This window comes from Conger conger, chromosome 11, assembly GCF_963514075.1.
Source record: "Conger conger chromosome 11, fConCon1.1, whole genome shotgun sequence".
Taxonomy (NCBI): domain Eukaryota; kingdom Metazoa; phylum Chordata; class Actinopteri; order Anguilliformes; family Congridae; genus Conger; species Conger conger.
The window spans coordinates 21,243,947-21,260,069 of NC_083770.1; the positions used below are offsets into that span (position 1 = coordinate 21,243,947).

The window sequence follows — 16,123 nt, forward strand, 5'->3', positions numbered from 1 at the left end:
ACAATATATCACCATTCAGCCCTGACAATATCTCTCCATTCAGTCCTGATAATATCTCACCATTCAGCCCTGACAATATCTCTCCATTCAGCCCTGACAATATATCACCATTCAGCCCTGACAATATATCACCATTCAGCCCTGACAATATATCACCATTCAGCCCTGACAATATCTCTCCATTTAGCCCTGACAATATCTCTCCATTCAGCCCTGACAATATCTCTCCATTCAGCCCAGCAATGCTCACCTTTTCCTGCCACTACAGTGTACCTACTGCTTCGTTTACCTACAAGCTAAATGGTATCTCGCACCTTATCAAGCCTGGTCTTGAAAACCCCCTGTGTTTCTGCTCCCACAACATGTGGGCAGGCTATTCCACACAGTCACCACGCGTGGAAAAATACATGCTTGGGTAAAAGCATCAGCTAAATGTAATGTGATATAACGCAGAGGTGGCATGAAGCAGTGGTCTATGGTATTCGCATGGTACAGCAGGGGTCAGCAACCTGAGGGCAGAGAACTGCTGGTTTTCCACCCTCCATTTACCTGGAAGTGAGGTGTGAAGACAGTCTAGCCAATCAGTAGCACCAATTATCCAGGAGAAAAGAAAACTAGGGAGTTGATGATCTCTGTGGCATAGCCTCCAGCTGACCTGGAGGAAACATGACTACATGATGCCAATTTTGTCAAATGGAAGATTTATTGAGTAGTTCAACATAAGATTATGGAGAATGTTGGTCTGAGTCTGTGGTTTGATTGATGTTTCTCTGATATTTGCAGAGGTGCTTGTGAATTCAGCGGAAGCCCAGTGCTCCGCTATTAATACCTGGGGGAAAACATATGAAAGGATGTTACCTTGAAGTGTATCGTCAATTTCCAATTAACATTATTTCATGAATTTGTTGAAAGAGGTTTACGCAAACAGTTTTTGGTGATCTTTCTTGCCACATAGGTAAATTACTACTTATGAACTCATCCTTGCAGAACGTTACAAGTTATAATGATAATTCCTTGTTATGTAGGTATGTTCTTGCGGTGGTCAGATTCATTTTAATTCCATTTCCTTTCCGTTTCTGTGTATTTTTAGCTCCTCTATCGGTAATACTCCTTCTTCTGTAGACTCTGAATGACTGTAGTGGCACAGTGGGGAGCTGCAGTCCTAAATTGTATAGGACAGCAGGGTGCTATAATGGGCACAGAAGGGGGCTTGTAACCCAGTTGGTTGCAAGTTTTATTCCCAGGTAGGACACTGCTGTTGGACCCTTGAGCACGATGCTTATCCTGAACTGCGTCAGTATAAACCCAGCTGTATAAATGGATCCTGTGTTAAATCTTAAAGTTGTGTGAGTCACATTCTTTATGAGCAGAGGATTAGTGTTTGTATTCTAGGTGTGTGTGATTGTGTGTGCCTGTGTGTGCCTGAGAGAGAGAGTTTGTGTGTGCCTGTGTTTGTTTGCTGAATGCCAGTAGTATACACTCTGAGAAAAATGTTCTCTTTGGCTTATCTCCATAGAGGAACCCTTTTTAGTTCTTTATGGAACCCTCTATCATAGGTGTGAAGTCTGCAAGCTCCCAGACAAAGAACCATTTTGCCTGACTTTGCACTAGATAGGGTTATTCTATGGAATCACAGGGTTCCTGTGGAACCAGTCTTTCTGAGCGTGTAATGCAGTGTTAATTAGGGACTCTTGGTGGGCCTTTTCTCCCCTCTCTCTCACCTCTCTCCTGCAGCGTCCTGCTCCTCTGAGGGACACGAGTACAGGGATGGGGAGGAGTGGAGACCCACGCCCTGCTCCAAGTGTGTGTGCTCCGCTGGGGAGAGCCAGTGCTCCACAGCTGAGTGCCAACCTGTCGCCTGCAAGCCTGTTAGTACTACCACACACACACACACACACACATACACGCATGCACACACACGCACACACATACACACATGCACACACATACACGCATACACACACACGCGCACACGCACACATGCACGCACACACACACCAAGCCATACAGTAAAATACAGCACAATACAATCAGTCAGTACTGACCCACACAGTACAATACAGGACAATCCTGTACTGTAGAAAAGCCAGAACTACAGAAAGCCAGAACTGTGCCTGCCAATTGCTGATTCTAATTGAAAAGAAAGTCCAATCTCCATAGTGCTACACTGCAAAAACAAACAATGTCAATCTCATTATTTTAGCCTTATATTTAGACTTAATCTTATTTCTATTACTTTTTCCGCAAAATAAGTCAAAGGTGTTGCCAATGAGGTGAGACAGTTTGACTAATTTCAACATTTGCCAGTGGGGTAAGGCAATTTTACTTCAAGCAAGCAAACAACAGCTTCAAACAAGGCAATATATTCTACTTGAGAAAGAAATATCATATTTTGAGTCTCATTATAACACTGAAACACTTTTTCAGACAGGCTTTATTTACTGTGTGACTCTTAATTGAAAGGAAAGTATGTATCTCCGGAGTGCTAGCGCTGACGTGTGTTTGTGTGTGTGTTTGTGTGTGTTCCCACAGCGGGAGAACCTTGTGATCTACCCCGGGACGTGTTGCCCCCAGTGTGTGCCTAACCCGTGTCTGGTGGGGGGGAAGGAGTACAAGGTAACTTTTGTCTTTCGGATGAGATGTTAAACCAAGGGCAAACAGTAGGGGGTTTAACCCGGTGTCCTGGTCTCAACCTGCCACCTAATCATCCCCGGATTCAATTGGCAAAAATGTTGTTCTCTCCCTCTCCACCTCAGCTGAGGTGCGGTGAGCATTCTGGCTGAAAATGGCAGCCGTGCATCACCCAGGTGGGTGCTACACGTTAGTGGTGGTTGTGGCGAGTTTCCCCCTTGTCACCGTAAGCGCTTTGAGTGTCAAGAAGAGCGCTATATAAATGTAATGATCTATCTATCTGTTTAACTAGGGCTGCATGATATATCATATATTCATTGTCATCGAGATATGAACATGCAAGATAAACACGTCTCAAAAGACAGCTTGAACTGCAATGAATAGTATTCATTTAAATTCATGTTCTGTTACATTGATTGGCTGTTAATGTGAGACGGGTGCGTGGGGATTGGACCCAAAATGCACGACTCAGAAACAATAATAGTATAAAGTCCCATCAGGGCTTTATTCGGGACGAATCCCAGGAGCGTAGTCAAAACAAGCAAAGTCCATACACGTAGATCCAGCCATACAAACAATAAACAAACAAAAAGCACGGTGCCGAGGGAAGAGGCAAACTCGTAGTCGGTAGACGTGCAGGGAGGAGGAGAGCTGTCAGCGGGGCAGAAGTACAGGCGGACGGCAGGCAGGGTCGTAGTCGTGGGCGATGCGGAAGTCGAAACCATAAAACAAACAGCGAGGCAAAGGTACAAAAGACGGTAGGCTAGGACGTGGTCAAAAACGGTGGTCAACGAAACAGAAATCAATAAACGATGGTCGGTAACAGGCTTGGATCGTAATGTGTAATCAATGACAGTAAATGCTCAAGCGTTGCTTTGACGTACAAGAGGCAGACAACTTCGCGAAGAACAGTAGTGCGACTGGGCTATAAATGCAGGTGTAGACAGGTGTAGACAATTAGTTAAAGCGCAGCAAGGAAATGGAAAACAGGTGCGATGGATGACAAGTTTAACAAGGTAATTAGTAATCGTTAGTAATAAACCTATCCTGCCCTAGCATTAGTAAATTAGTAAATGACATGCACGAGAAACGTAAGGTGACATGAACACATGATCAGTTTGTTCTAATCATGATCTAGCGTTAGTAGTTTTAGTAAATAGACAAATAGAAACAATTAGGGTGTGAATGACAGAAAGAGAGAGAGAAAGGCGGAATGCAAGGTTTGCGGAAAGACATGTAAAAGTGTATGTTTAAACAGTGACCAGTCCGCGTAACAATAAACATAAATCAAAACATAATACTTAAACGAACTCAGATGCTAACCACTCAACATAACAAGGTAAAATAATCGAAACTAAACATAACTAGACATGACAAGAAAATAAATCGTAACAAGAAACAAACTAAACAACATGACGAACCTAGACTAACATAATACGTGACTAAGACAAAATGAATAAACATAAAACATGGCAAGACAGACCTGAAACGTGACATAATGTGCAATTTGTTTCATAAAAGCATGTTTGAAATAATGTATTTTTTTTTAATTCAGTGGGCAAAGGCTATTCATTATTTGGGGTCTATGTGTACCTAAATCAGTAAGACATTAGAACTGTGCACTCTTAAAAATTAGTTTATTTATTGCAACAACTTTATCACATATCGCATATTTTCGTATTGTGCAGCCCTGACAGAACCGGCCCCCGAGGGTGGCTTCTGAGAGCACCCTTTTTTTGGGGGGGGGGCAAAGTCTCTGTGGCCTCCGCCCCCTGGCATGGGGGAGTGAGCGAATCACACCGCTCGACAAGCTTCGAGGGTGTGTGTGCAGAGGAGAACGGAAAGGACTGGGGGTGAATTGAGATTTGTCAGTGGATCCCTTATCTCCCTGGGGTTTGTTGGGAGGATGCCAGGGGTCTGAGATAAGCTTGCGCAATCTCTCCTTATCGTTCTGTCTCGTATCTTTCTCTAACTGTCTCTCTCTTGCTTTCCCTCTCTTTCTCTCTCTCTCTCCCTCTCTCTTTCTGTGTAACGTATCGTTACCAGTACGTTTTGTGGTAAGTTAGTGGTACGTTAGCAGTATGTTAGCTATATGTTGAACAGTATGTTAGTGGTATATTAGCGCTATGTTAGTTTTATGTTACCGGTACGTTAGCAGTATGTTAGCAGTATATTAGCGGTACATTAACGATATGTTAGCAGTACGCTCCGAGGCTCGGTGGAGTTACTGTTGTTGGAGTGGCCACTCTTTCACACACGTCCTGCTAATATCAGGTTTCATCAGCGCCATGCGTGTAAATCCTGTATGTTGCTTAAGAGCAAGACACGGCCAGATTAATTGAGGAGGTGTGTTAGATAAAGACTCAAGTCATGTGAGAAGAAGATGGGACCCAGTTTTGGGACATGTAGCATTGTGATGTCACCATGATGTCAGAGGTTCTTGGCCTGATGGTGCCCTGGGCACCAAATCTCATCAGACTTTCTCATTTTTATTTAACGTATATGTGTGCTGGGAATATTTATGAGAAAAGGATTAGTGCGTATGTGCGCACATGTGTACCTGTGTGAGTGTGTGTTTGTGTGGGTGTGTGTGTGTGTGCATGTGTGGGTTTAACATGTCTCTACTTTGTCTCCTCAGCATGGTGAACAGTGGCAGAAGGACAGTTGCACCACATGTCTGTGTGACCAGGGACAGACCCGCTGCCACGCTCAGCCCTGCCCCCCCCTCACCTGTGAGAGGGTCAGTGCCCACCCATACCTACACTAATACCCCCATACCTATAGTAATACCCCCATATTTTCCCTAATACCCCCATACCTACACTAATAGCAGGGTACTGATGCTGCTCTGAGCTTATCACCAGGGCTTAAACCACAAAGCAACCAAGTCCAGGTCCCAGTCAATCACCTTAGGCACTAGACTACAGGTTGACCTAAACTTTACTCCCCCATCTTCCTCTTCCTCTGCAGGGCCAGAAGAAGGTGCGGAAGGAGGGGCGGTGCTGTGAGGAGTGCGCTGTGCCCAAAGGAACCTGTCACTACCAGGGCAGCGCCCGTTACCATGGCGACATGTGGAGCGGCACGGGCTGTGAGTTCTGCGTGTGTGAGAGGGGCCAGGTCCTGTGCCAACGGGCCGAGTGCGCCAGGGTGGAGTGCTCATGGGTAAGGGTGCCCAACTGTGATAATGCACATCACAATCAATCTGTCTGTTGATTAATCTATGAATTAATACAGCTATCAATCTGTCAATTAATCTATATCTATCAATCTATCAATTAATCTACCTGTCTATCAATCTTTCAATCTATCAATTAATACATCAATCAATCTATCAGTCTATCAATTAATATAGCTATCAGTCTATCAATTTATACATCTATCAATCTATCCGTCTATCAATTAATACATCTATCAATCTATCCGTCTATCAATTAATACATCTATCAATTAATCTACCTGTCTATCAATCTTTCAATCTATCAATCTATTGGTTGGAATTTATATAGCGCCTTTATCGAAAGTGCTTCTCATTCACCCATTCTTACACACACTCACACACCAACGGCGATTGGCTGCCATGCAAGGCACCAAACATCTCATCAGGAGCATTTTAGGGCTTAGGTGTCTTGCTCAGGGACACTTTGACACACCCAGGCCTGGATCGAACTGGCAACCTTCCAACTGCCAGACAACTGCTCTTACCTCCTGAGCCAGTCTATCAATCTATCAGTCTATCTATAAATCAATCAATCTATAAATGAATCTATCAATCTATCAGTAAATCTGATAATCGATTAATCAATCAGAAATTCAACCAATGAGTCCACCAATCAATCAATCAGTCAGTAAATCAATCAACCAACTAATCTGTCAGTCATTCAATCACTCAATCAATTGGTCTTTATTTCTTACACAGGTTGCTGTGTAGACATAGACATAGACATTTTCTCCAGCAAATCAAAAATCCAGATACATTACCCATGATTATGGGAAATACTGGAAAATGTTTCCCTAGCCCCTTATATAGGTGGTAAGGCTGAATGGTTTTATTAATTCATGCTTCATCCATCATTAATTCAAAAACATTTTTTTTTAATCTCCATTTTTTATGCACAGCTCCAAGACTCAGTTATGTGCTGTGAAGAAGGAAGAAAAACTTGCCATTTGAGTTGTTAAAGGCATACGTAAATGCAATTTTTATGTTCAAAACATTTCACCACCCAACTGTGGTTGTAAAGGAATATTACAATCAGCGCTTTTCTCATCTGATCTAAAGTAAAAATTACATTGTGTGAAATTGCGCTTTCACTTTTTGTTGCTGTCAGGTTTAAAATATTAATTAGGTAACCAACCATAAATCATTTCCAGATATGAGGATCTCACACTGTTTGTGTTTTCTTTTGTGATAAACTAGAGTTTTGGCAAGCTTCCAGTATAATTTTGCTTGTAATAGAAAGGAGCTTAGTTTGTGTTTTGGTTGTGATAACATTTTATCTTTTCTAAATGAAATGGTATTGAACACTGTCTGGGTGCTCTGCACTATATTAGTTTATTACTTTATTAGTTTCATGGCTTGTCTATAATTGTGGGGAGAGGGCACATTTTTTCAAAAATCAATGCCTTTCATTTTTATTTTATTTTTATTGATGTTGTGGTATTGATGGCATAAACATCATGGAATATCTTTTTCATTCTTCCCTCAGTGAGAGAGATAGGATCAAACATTACTTCCCAAACTAGGATACATATTTGTTATGTTGAACTTAGTGTCTATTGTACCATAAATGCTGAATGTAATTTATATGGTCTTGCTTATTTATTAATATCCCATGGGAACCACTTTTGTGAATTGTGAAACCCTCTCAGTTATTCCTCTCAGTTATAACTCTATCAGTTATTCCTATATCCTGTTGAATGACTAGTTTACTCATTCAACATCCACCTTTAAATTCATTTTTATGACTATACTTCTCCATTAATTTCACATTTAAATTCTATTAATGTTCCTGTGTCAAGCATCTGGTGAGAATCCTACTGCCTGGATAATCAACCCAGGTCATTTAAAAAAATGAAAACCCAGACAATGATTTTCCTGTGAATGGCAATTAGGTTAGAGATGGGAGCCACAAACGGGCTGTAAATTGGGTTTGACGTGGTCGGGATCCAAGGGAGATTGTCTGAATTGAGTCATTTGTTTAAGCTGCCTAGCGGAGAGGAAATGAGCAAACAGCGTTTCAAAACTCTTCAACAGGGAGAAGAATTGGTTCACCTCCCGGGAAAGTGCTGCCCTGAATGCATGACCGCAAGCAGCTTCTGTGTCTACAAGGAGAAAGTCAAAGAGGTAAATGGCATACAGCCGAATAGAAAAGTATGCCTGTGTGCTCGCTATTGTTGTTTCTGTGTGCAGGTCATTAAGCTCGGTTATTGTCTGTTCTCTCTGATTAACATTGATTATAAAATGAATTGCACACGTCTGTTCTCACAGTGAGTGATGCGTCCGAAAACACCAGACTAGGAAATCAGATGTTATTTAAAAATGTCTGTTGCGGGCACGTCTCAATATAAGGGATATGGGGGAGTATAACTCTTATGTCTCATAGTTATGGCATGTAATTTTTCATTCATTTATGGGAAGATTACCTCTGACGCGTGTTCTTTGATGGAGTGCTTTAAATCACAGTGTTCACAGGTGTTCTTACACAAAGCAGGCAGACACACCTCAGCTCAGATTTATCTCTGTGTCTCTCAACCTGGCCGTCCAGGTGCAAGCCGTCCACACGAGCCTTCAGGGCGTCCGCCTCCTTCTGACGCAGCGAGACCGTTCTCCCGCTTCCTTTCACAAAGCTTCGGGGTCAACCGCTCACTCCTCTTCATGCAGCTTTGGCGTCGAGCGCTCCTTCGACAAAGTAGCCGCTTTCTGTTAAATTCCGCCTTTTCATTTTCATCCGATTTTTCTTCTTCGTTTATTTGGCTGACGCGCTCATCCTCAGAGGGCTACAAGGCCACCGTGGCAGGCTTATGCAGCGCATCTCATAAATCCGCCCCGGGAACGGGGGCACGGACACAGAATAGCGGCTAACGCATCAGCAGAAACGCATCAGGCTGGGAAAAACAGTATTAAGATAAGCATCCGCTGCATCTGATACCAGTGCGTACACAGCGCTTAAAATGGTAATAAGAATCTCAATCTCCTAGCAATAGGCTAAGTGTCACACAGTGAGCTGTGATAACAATGAACATTGGCAGAGCAACTTTGGGCATTATTTAAATTAGCATCGCGCTAGTGTGGGCGCGGTGTACAGTCCTGATTATGTTTGTCTCCTTAGGGACTACAGACAGATCTGAACGGCCAGAAACACCTTGCTGTGAGTTCCCAGAATACATATAAACGAGACAAAATATGAATTTACGTACTCATTAAAAGACAATGCATTTGTAGTAGTTTCAGAATGCATAAGTATACATTGTATAAATTGCTGAAAGTATATTTCTCATACATAGAGATTATGATTATTATTATGACAAATACAGTGTAATTACCACCTTTGGATGCTTTCACCCTACAATTTCCATACCCTTTTCGTATCATGAAAAGTCTCCAATTCTTGTGTATTTTTCATATGTTTTTCATATATATATACTGTTCATGGACTTTATATTCCCAACCAATTGGACGTCTCTATGAATTTTTATCAGATTTTTAAAATCTGAATAATACATTTACGATATATAAAATAGGACCAGTTTCACAGATGCAGATTAGGCCTAGCCCAAGGCTATATTCAATTTGGAGATTCTCCTTACAAAACTCAATTTAGTCCAGGACTAAGCTTAATCTGTGTCTGTGAAACCAGGCCATTATGTGTATTTCTGGCATGGGAAGGCTGGTTGTGATTTATGTGGTGGTGGTAGCATAGCGTAGTCAGGATCATGGTTTCTCTGCTCTCTCAGGACTTGGAGAGCTGGCAGGAGGGTCCGTGCAGGCAGTGCGAGTGCCGGGACTCGCGGGTGACGTGTTATCAGCGCTCCTGCCCCACCTGCCCCATGGGCACCCTGGCAATGCCTGTGGAAGGGCAGTGCTGCCCAGAATGCCACCAGGGTGAGTACAGCTTCTGGGAAATGGAGTTCTGCGAGCCTGTGAGGAGTGAGGTCACAAAATTAACTAAACATTCTAATGCTGATGTAACAATCGCTGCTGGAAATGGAAAGCAGTGTTCCAGAACACTGGCTTAGAATTCTGAATAAAAAACCTACCAAAAGACCTACCTTACTCTTCAAGGGGGTAAACATATATATATATATATATATATATATATATATATATATAAATGTATAAATAAATGTTCTTTTGCCATGAACGGCTGTATAATAAAATAATAAAATGGCTGTCACGTTTATTTTGAAAAGACATTTGGTACAAGAGTTCAAGACGTTGTGATAGTTTTGCTCTATACAGTATACTGTGACTATAATAATAATAATAGTAATAATATTAACATATTTTCAATTAACTGTACACGTGAATTATACAATGAGCTGTCTTTCTTTTCTTGTCTTTCTTTTCCATTTCATCTCCCTTTTCAGACGATGTTATTTAGGCATCGTGCCAGCAATATGCAGTGTGTTCCCAAATTTCTGTGAGTCTCTTAACTCCGGAATAAATCCGTAAAAAAAGTTTAAAAGACTGCGCCGAGTCTTAATCCTCTTTCTTATGACAGAGCTGAAGCCGTGGTTTTAGATTTCTCCCTGGTTAAATAACACGGCTACTTACTTCCCTCGTTCCTCAGAGCCGAACACTTGAGTTTCGGCCTGTGACCTTCCGTGCAGTTAGCTGGGGGGAAAGTACTGACTGTGCAACTCCTTAAGCCGGCCACAGTGCCACTGCGGAAACTTAATAGCCTGAGCGGAACCTTCTAGAACTGCCTCAAGATGAAGAAAGCACTGATAGGGACTCAATTAATGCCGGGTGTGTTGTCTGTTTGTGAAACAGGGGTTGTGTGTGTGCGGATGTCTCAATGGGTGTGTATACTTGTACTGCAAGAAAATGGTCGTTGGGTAGATAGATGAAGGTAAACCTTTCTCACCATCCTCTGTTCTTCCTGAACCAAAGCACTTAACCCCTATGCTGTCATGGGTCGGCTGTCCAATCCTGCTCATCAGCTCTTTTGAGAGAAGTGCAGGAATGCCTCGGTCACACATCCTGTGACTCCCCTGGGAGGGAGATGCGATACTTCTGGGATGCTCGCCATTGTATGCTACATGGAGAGAGAGAGAGAGAGAGAGCACCAACATCAACACAAAATAATTAATAAAAAGTCCCCCTGACGGGCTCCGGGCAACTAACACAATAAACTAAAATAAAAAAGGTAAAGAAAGATATATATATAAAGAAAGATAAACAGAGCAATGGCTTTTCAGCCCTGGACTTGTTAGTTTGCACTGTCCATTGAAGAATAGGTAAACCTTTTTCACCCATCTCTGGACTTCCTGACCCAAAGCACTTATTGGCTAAGTGTCAAAGTACCGGTTAAAGTTTAAAAGAAACTTAATTGTCTTTGTGTTCTTTCACCTTGTCTGCCCCTATTATAGGAAGGCACATAACAGAGCAATTCTTTATGAATTTCTTTATGATCCTTCATGAATTTCTTTTGGAATTTATTAGCCATCTCCTGTATAATAGAGCATTAATTTTATTTTCACACATGTGCTCAGTTTCTCACCGTAGCCGTAGAAAAGGGCTCGGCTGAAAACTGGCCCGTTCTCCGTCGGTAATGAATACTTCACAGATAATCAGTCCGCAACTGGAATGCAATTAGGCTTTCAATAGCGGTGAACGTTCTCCGCATCTCAATTCAAGACGTTTCCCCCCCCTGCACGGTTCTGCACCAGAACATTCGGCCAAGAAGCAATTTCTGTGTTTCCATCCGAGAGAGGTTTGCTTACAGCGAGAACGGGATAAAATGCCAGACTGTCCACTCTAAAAAGCCCTTGTCTTGTTTTTTTTTTTCTTTGGTAATTAATTGTTTGGAACCGTTTCGCAATTTAAAAAGCAAAACATTATCTGAAATGCTCCTGGCTGATAAATATCGCTGCTAATGGGTAATGTTTTACGTTTGGACGTCTTAAAGGCTTTCCTTTGAAATGTTACAAATTGGTTGGCGTCCACTCTCTTCACAGTTGGCTGAATCTTGCCGTGCGGCAGGATTTAAGTTGCGATACAACACGGGAACCATGGAAATTTTATGTGCACACAAACAACGTTGGCCTTTAAGAAGCTGAGTTGCTTTCACAGGTAGTGTCTGGGGATCTAGACAGCGCAATAATCAGCGTCAAATCAGCTCTTGATGGAGTTAGCTACACCCTGATAGAGTACAATTGATTTCACTTGCAGTCTTATAAACTCTGTTACATCTGAGTTAACGCTGAACGTTCTACTTAGTGTTTTGCTGTTTCTTATGCATTTCTGTGAAAGTTCAATTCAGTTCAATTTTATTTGTACGGGTATAGCACTTTTTACAGAAAACTGTGACAATGATTAGTGAAAGAGCAAGCACCAGACCTGAACCCCCAAAATAGCAAGCATGTGAGGTAAAAAAACAAGAAATGGTGAGAAAAAACTCCCCGATGGGAAGAAATCTCAGGAGGGGGGAGCCCATCCTCCGGCAAGGTATAATGGTAGACGGATATAACAGAAATGTGTTTGTGTGTGTGTTGCAGTTCACTGTCACCCTGACTGTCTGACCTGTTCTGGAACCCCGGACCACTGCGACAGCTGTAAGGACCCACAGGCCTTGCTCCTGAGAGGCCGCTGCCTGCGGTCCTGTCCCCAGGGGACCTACCCTGACGGCAGGGTGTGCTCAGGTACCAGACTGGCCCCCTCCCACCCTGCTCTGCTTCTACTGTCGTCTGCTGTCTTTTAGTTTTGTTTCATTCTCAAATAAGAAATATTAACTTGTTACTTTTAGCTTGGCGAGTCAAATTTTCCTACCCTATTGGAAAATCTTGAAATGAGTCAATCTTGAAATGTTTCACCAAATTGCCAATATTTTTTTCTGATTTACAAAAAGAAATAAAAGACATACAATTTTAAGTCTAAATTTAAGACTAAAATACTAGGTGAATTATTTTTTTGCGTGTTTTTGGCTATACAAACAGTACTTGCCTTCAGCACTTCTTAGCACATGTAATGTTTCATAGGGTGTTAATTATGCTGTCCTGTAGTACTGTGGCTGTTTTTGAATGGTCTGTATTTTGAGCAGTGTACTTTCTTTAGTAAGTAAGTAAGTAAGTAAGGTCCGCTGCATGGATGTGATATAATGATGTATCTGGAGCATCCCTGTCTTTGCCATCGATGGCAGTCCACGCTCTCAAATTGCCCTCAGGGCTGTTTATCTTTCTTGTAATCAGAGCAAGCCCATGCTACTCTAACCATGTGGGTTTTAGGAACCAGGCACAACTTATCACCATGTAGGCCTGGGAGAGATAGGTATCGCAGGCCGGAAAAGGGGTCATAGCAGCTCGTTTTTACGGGGGCTGTAAACGCGCGAAGACCGTGTGGTGTTATGTGTAGGTGTGTGGGGGGGGGGGGGGGGGATGTCGGAGATAACAAGTCAGAACGGGACTCCAGGATGTTGTTGGAATTCAGCCGAGGAGGGAGGGGCTTTGCTTGTCGTCGAAGGATTAAGGCATCACTAGTTGAGTGCCTAATCCTGCCCCGAGGAGTTTTTGGATGGTGTTATTGCTGCTAGTGCATTTTCCCTCCTGTCTTCCCTTGTGTCCTACATTTGTTTGTTTAGTTTTTTTTTTTTTTTTGGGGGGGGGGGGTTACTGGAATTGCGGCACAGGCATCGATATTTTGGCAAAACATTTTTGGAGTCACTTTGGTAACTTCATTCTATCTTCTTGTTTCGTCTGAAAATGCCCGCACCCCACCATTTTCAGAGAGAACACTTGAATACAGAAAGAGAGAAGTACGTCTTAACATGTATAATATAAAAAATGCTAAATGAGATTTTTTTTTTTAATGCCAATGAGATGAGAAAGTTTGACTCATTTCAAGATCTGCCAATGGGGTGAAAAAATTTAACTTCAAGCTAGCAGTAACTTAAAATTAGCTAATATGTTCTGCTTGAGTGGAAAAAATAAGAGCGTAAGTGTCTAAAACGTAAGACTAAAACGCTTTTAGCAGTGCATGTGTCAGAGGGCTCACAGCCAGCGGTAGGCTGGTTATAGGTCTCCTGCCAGGCAGACACAGGCAGTGATGAGCTGTATGGCTCATGGGGTGTCGTAGCGATGCCGTCTCTTGTGACACCTTCCTCACCACCTGTCTCCCCCCAGCCTGCCTGGAGTCCTGTGCCACCTGTGTGAACAGGTTCGAGTGCATATCCTGCGCACACGCTCTGTTGCTGAGCAACCGACAGTGCGTGGCCGCGTGTGGGCGGGGCTTCTTCCAGGAGCAGCAGCACTGCACGCGTGAGTATTAAATAATCACTATGAAAATAAGAATAATACAAATAATGTGTTATTTACCGGGCACTTTTATCCGAAATGACTTACAGTTGATAAGACTAAGCAGGGGACAACCCACCCCTAGAGCACTGCAGGGTTAAGTGCCTTGCTCAAGGGCCCAACAGCTTGTGTATGTTATTGTAGCTACACCAGGGCTTGAACCACCAACCCTGTAGCAACTAGGCTATAGGCTATTCGCAAACACCAGACCTGCAAGACAGAACACAGCAAGCACATGAGGTAAAAAAAAATGACTTCCCAGTGGAGAGAAAAACCATCAAACAGTGGTTAGAAAAAACTCCCCAATGGGATGAAATCACAGGAGGAATCGGACTATAGAGGAAGAGTATTACCGTTCTGTATTACCTGCCACTGCTCACACTGAAACTCTCCATAGTCACTTCCTCTCTACCAGATGACAAAGGTGAATTGGTTTCCTGGAAACAGGTTAATTGGCCATCTCAATATGGAGGATATCGGGTAGTTTGCTGAAATGAAGGAGGACAAAAATGTCAGTTCACTGCAATTCTTTATATGGGATAGATATTTCATCCTGACTCAGTCAAAATAAAATGAGCTGTGTACCTTGCTTTGAATTACAATTTTTATTTATAATACAACACCGTCATTCATTTCTGTTATCACAGCTCTCAACATTGTGTGAGACATCATACCGAAAGGACTGCTACTTTCGATCCACTGCTTAAATTTAAACTTAAGTGAACACCATGCATTGTTTTGGAGATTGAATCTTTCCCTTAATCATGGCTTTAAATGAACAGGTTCATGGTGTGAAGCAGTTATTCAATTACACGGAATATAAAACGGAAGTGTAAAGATTTGTGCTGGGGTGTAATCCGGGCTTGATTTCTGGCTCCGGTTCTCCAGGGCGCAGTGGAATATGGATTTGGGAATGTAATGGAATAACAAAAGGGCACAGTAATAACCCTTCATCTCGAGGGCCCACACCCAGGTCCCCTGGCCTGTTCCACGTAATTACCTGATTCATACTGTAGTTCAATTTCACACTTTAATGAACATCTCCACGAGATTGGAATCCAATCTGTTAATGTTGCCCAAATAGGTTATAAATCCAGGGCTTTTGTGGAGACTATTAGAGAGGACTGGGGTGGACGTACCCCTCTCAATTTGGGGAGGCTGTTTGACTGGACACCTCATTAAAAATTGGGACACTGGTCTGAACTTTATTTAACTTTAGTTAGAGTTGATTTAATTTGACAAAACTACGGACACAAATACCAAAGTTTGAATATGTTAAGAAAACTGTCATTTAGTTGACTGTAGTCTCCATTAAATAACCAATTAAAGCAGGGCTCAGCAGATGGTCTTCAAGGGCCGAGAACTGCTGGTTTTCCACCCTCCCTTTACCTGGGAGTCAGTTGTGAAGACAGTCTGGCCGATCTGGAGCGGTAATTACCCGGGAGGAAAGAACACCAGGGCTGGATTTGGAATCGAGGGCCAGAGTTGAACTAAAGTACTGGACTGTGAGGATAAAATGTGCTAAAATGGAAAACCCACAATGATAGAAATGTCTTTCTAGTGGATGGTATTTTTTGGGTAGTGGAAAGTGAAGTGGTGATTGGAGGTAAGGGTTAGCCCACACTGGCAGCTGTGTTCGCGCGCGTTGTTTCTGTCTCCCTCCCGACGCCTGCGTGTTCTGTTGCCCCCCTGCTCCTACGAGACTTTGAGTTATTGCCCCGGTGGTGGCGCGGTGCGGCTAATTCTCAAACACGCTACTCTCGCGCGGCATGGCTGTCATTTCCCCTCATCCTGTGCTGGAATCCCGGGAGAGAGCAGCCCTGTCCCTGGCACGGTGCCAGGCCCTCTGGGGCACGCTCAGAATCGTGGGTAAAGAGAGGGGTGTGCTGCCCCGCTTTCGTCCCATGGGCAAATGTGGGCCAGGGCCAGGCTCTACAGTGCTCCCATTTTAGGAGCACACTGAAAAAAATGTCTGTCTTCACTC

General features: G+C 42.9%; 1 protein-coding gene across 1 annotated transcript in view; it reads left to right on the plus strand.

Moving 5' to 3' along the window:
- The window catches only part of fras1 (Fraser extracellular matrix complex subunit 1), a 135,469-nt gene that overhangs the window by 43,864 nt on the left and 75,482 nt on the right, over nt 1–16,123 (plus strand). Inside the window, exons 6-14 of the mRNA XM_061259739.1 lie at nt 1,735–1,868; nt 2,533–2,616; nt 5,270–5,371; nt 5,602–5,793; nt 7,883–7,972; nt 8,958–8,996; nt 9,583–9,730; nt 12,349–12,492; nt 13,969–14,103. Coding sequence (XP_061115723.1) covers nt 1,735–1,868; nt 2,533–2,616; nt 5,270–5,371; nt 5,602–5,793; nt 7,883–7,972; nt 8,958–8,996; nt 9,583–9,730; nt 12,349–12,492; nt 13,969–14,103 — 1,068 coding nt within the window. The remainder of the gene's footprint in view (nt 1–1,734; nt 1,869–2,532; nt 2,617–5,269; nt 5,372–5,601; nt 5,794–7,882; nt 7,973–8,957; nt 8,997–9,582; nt 9,731–12,348; nt 12,493–13,968; nt 14,104–16,123) is intronic.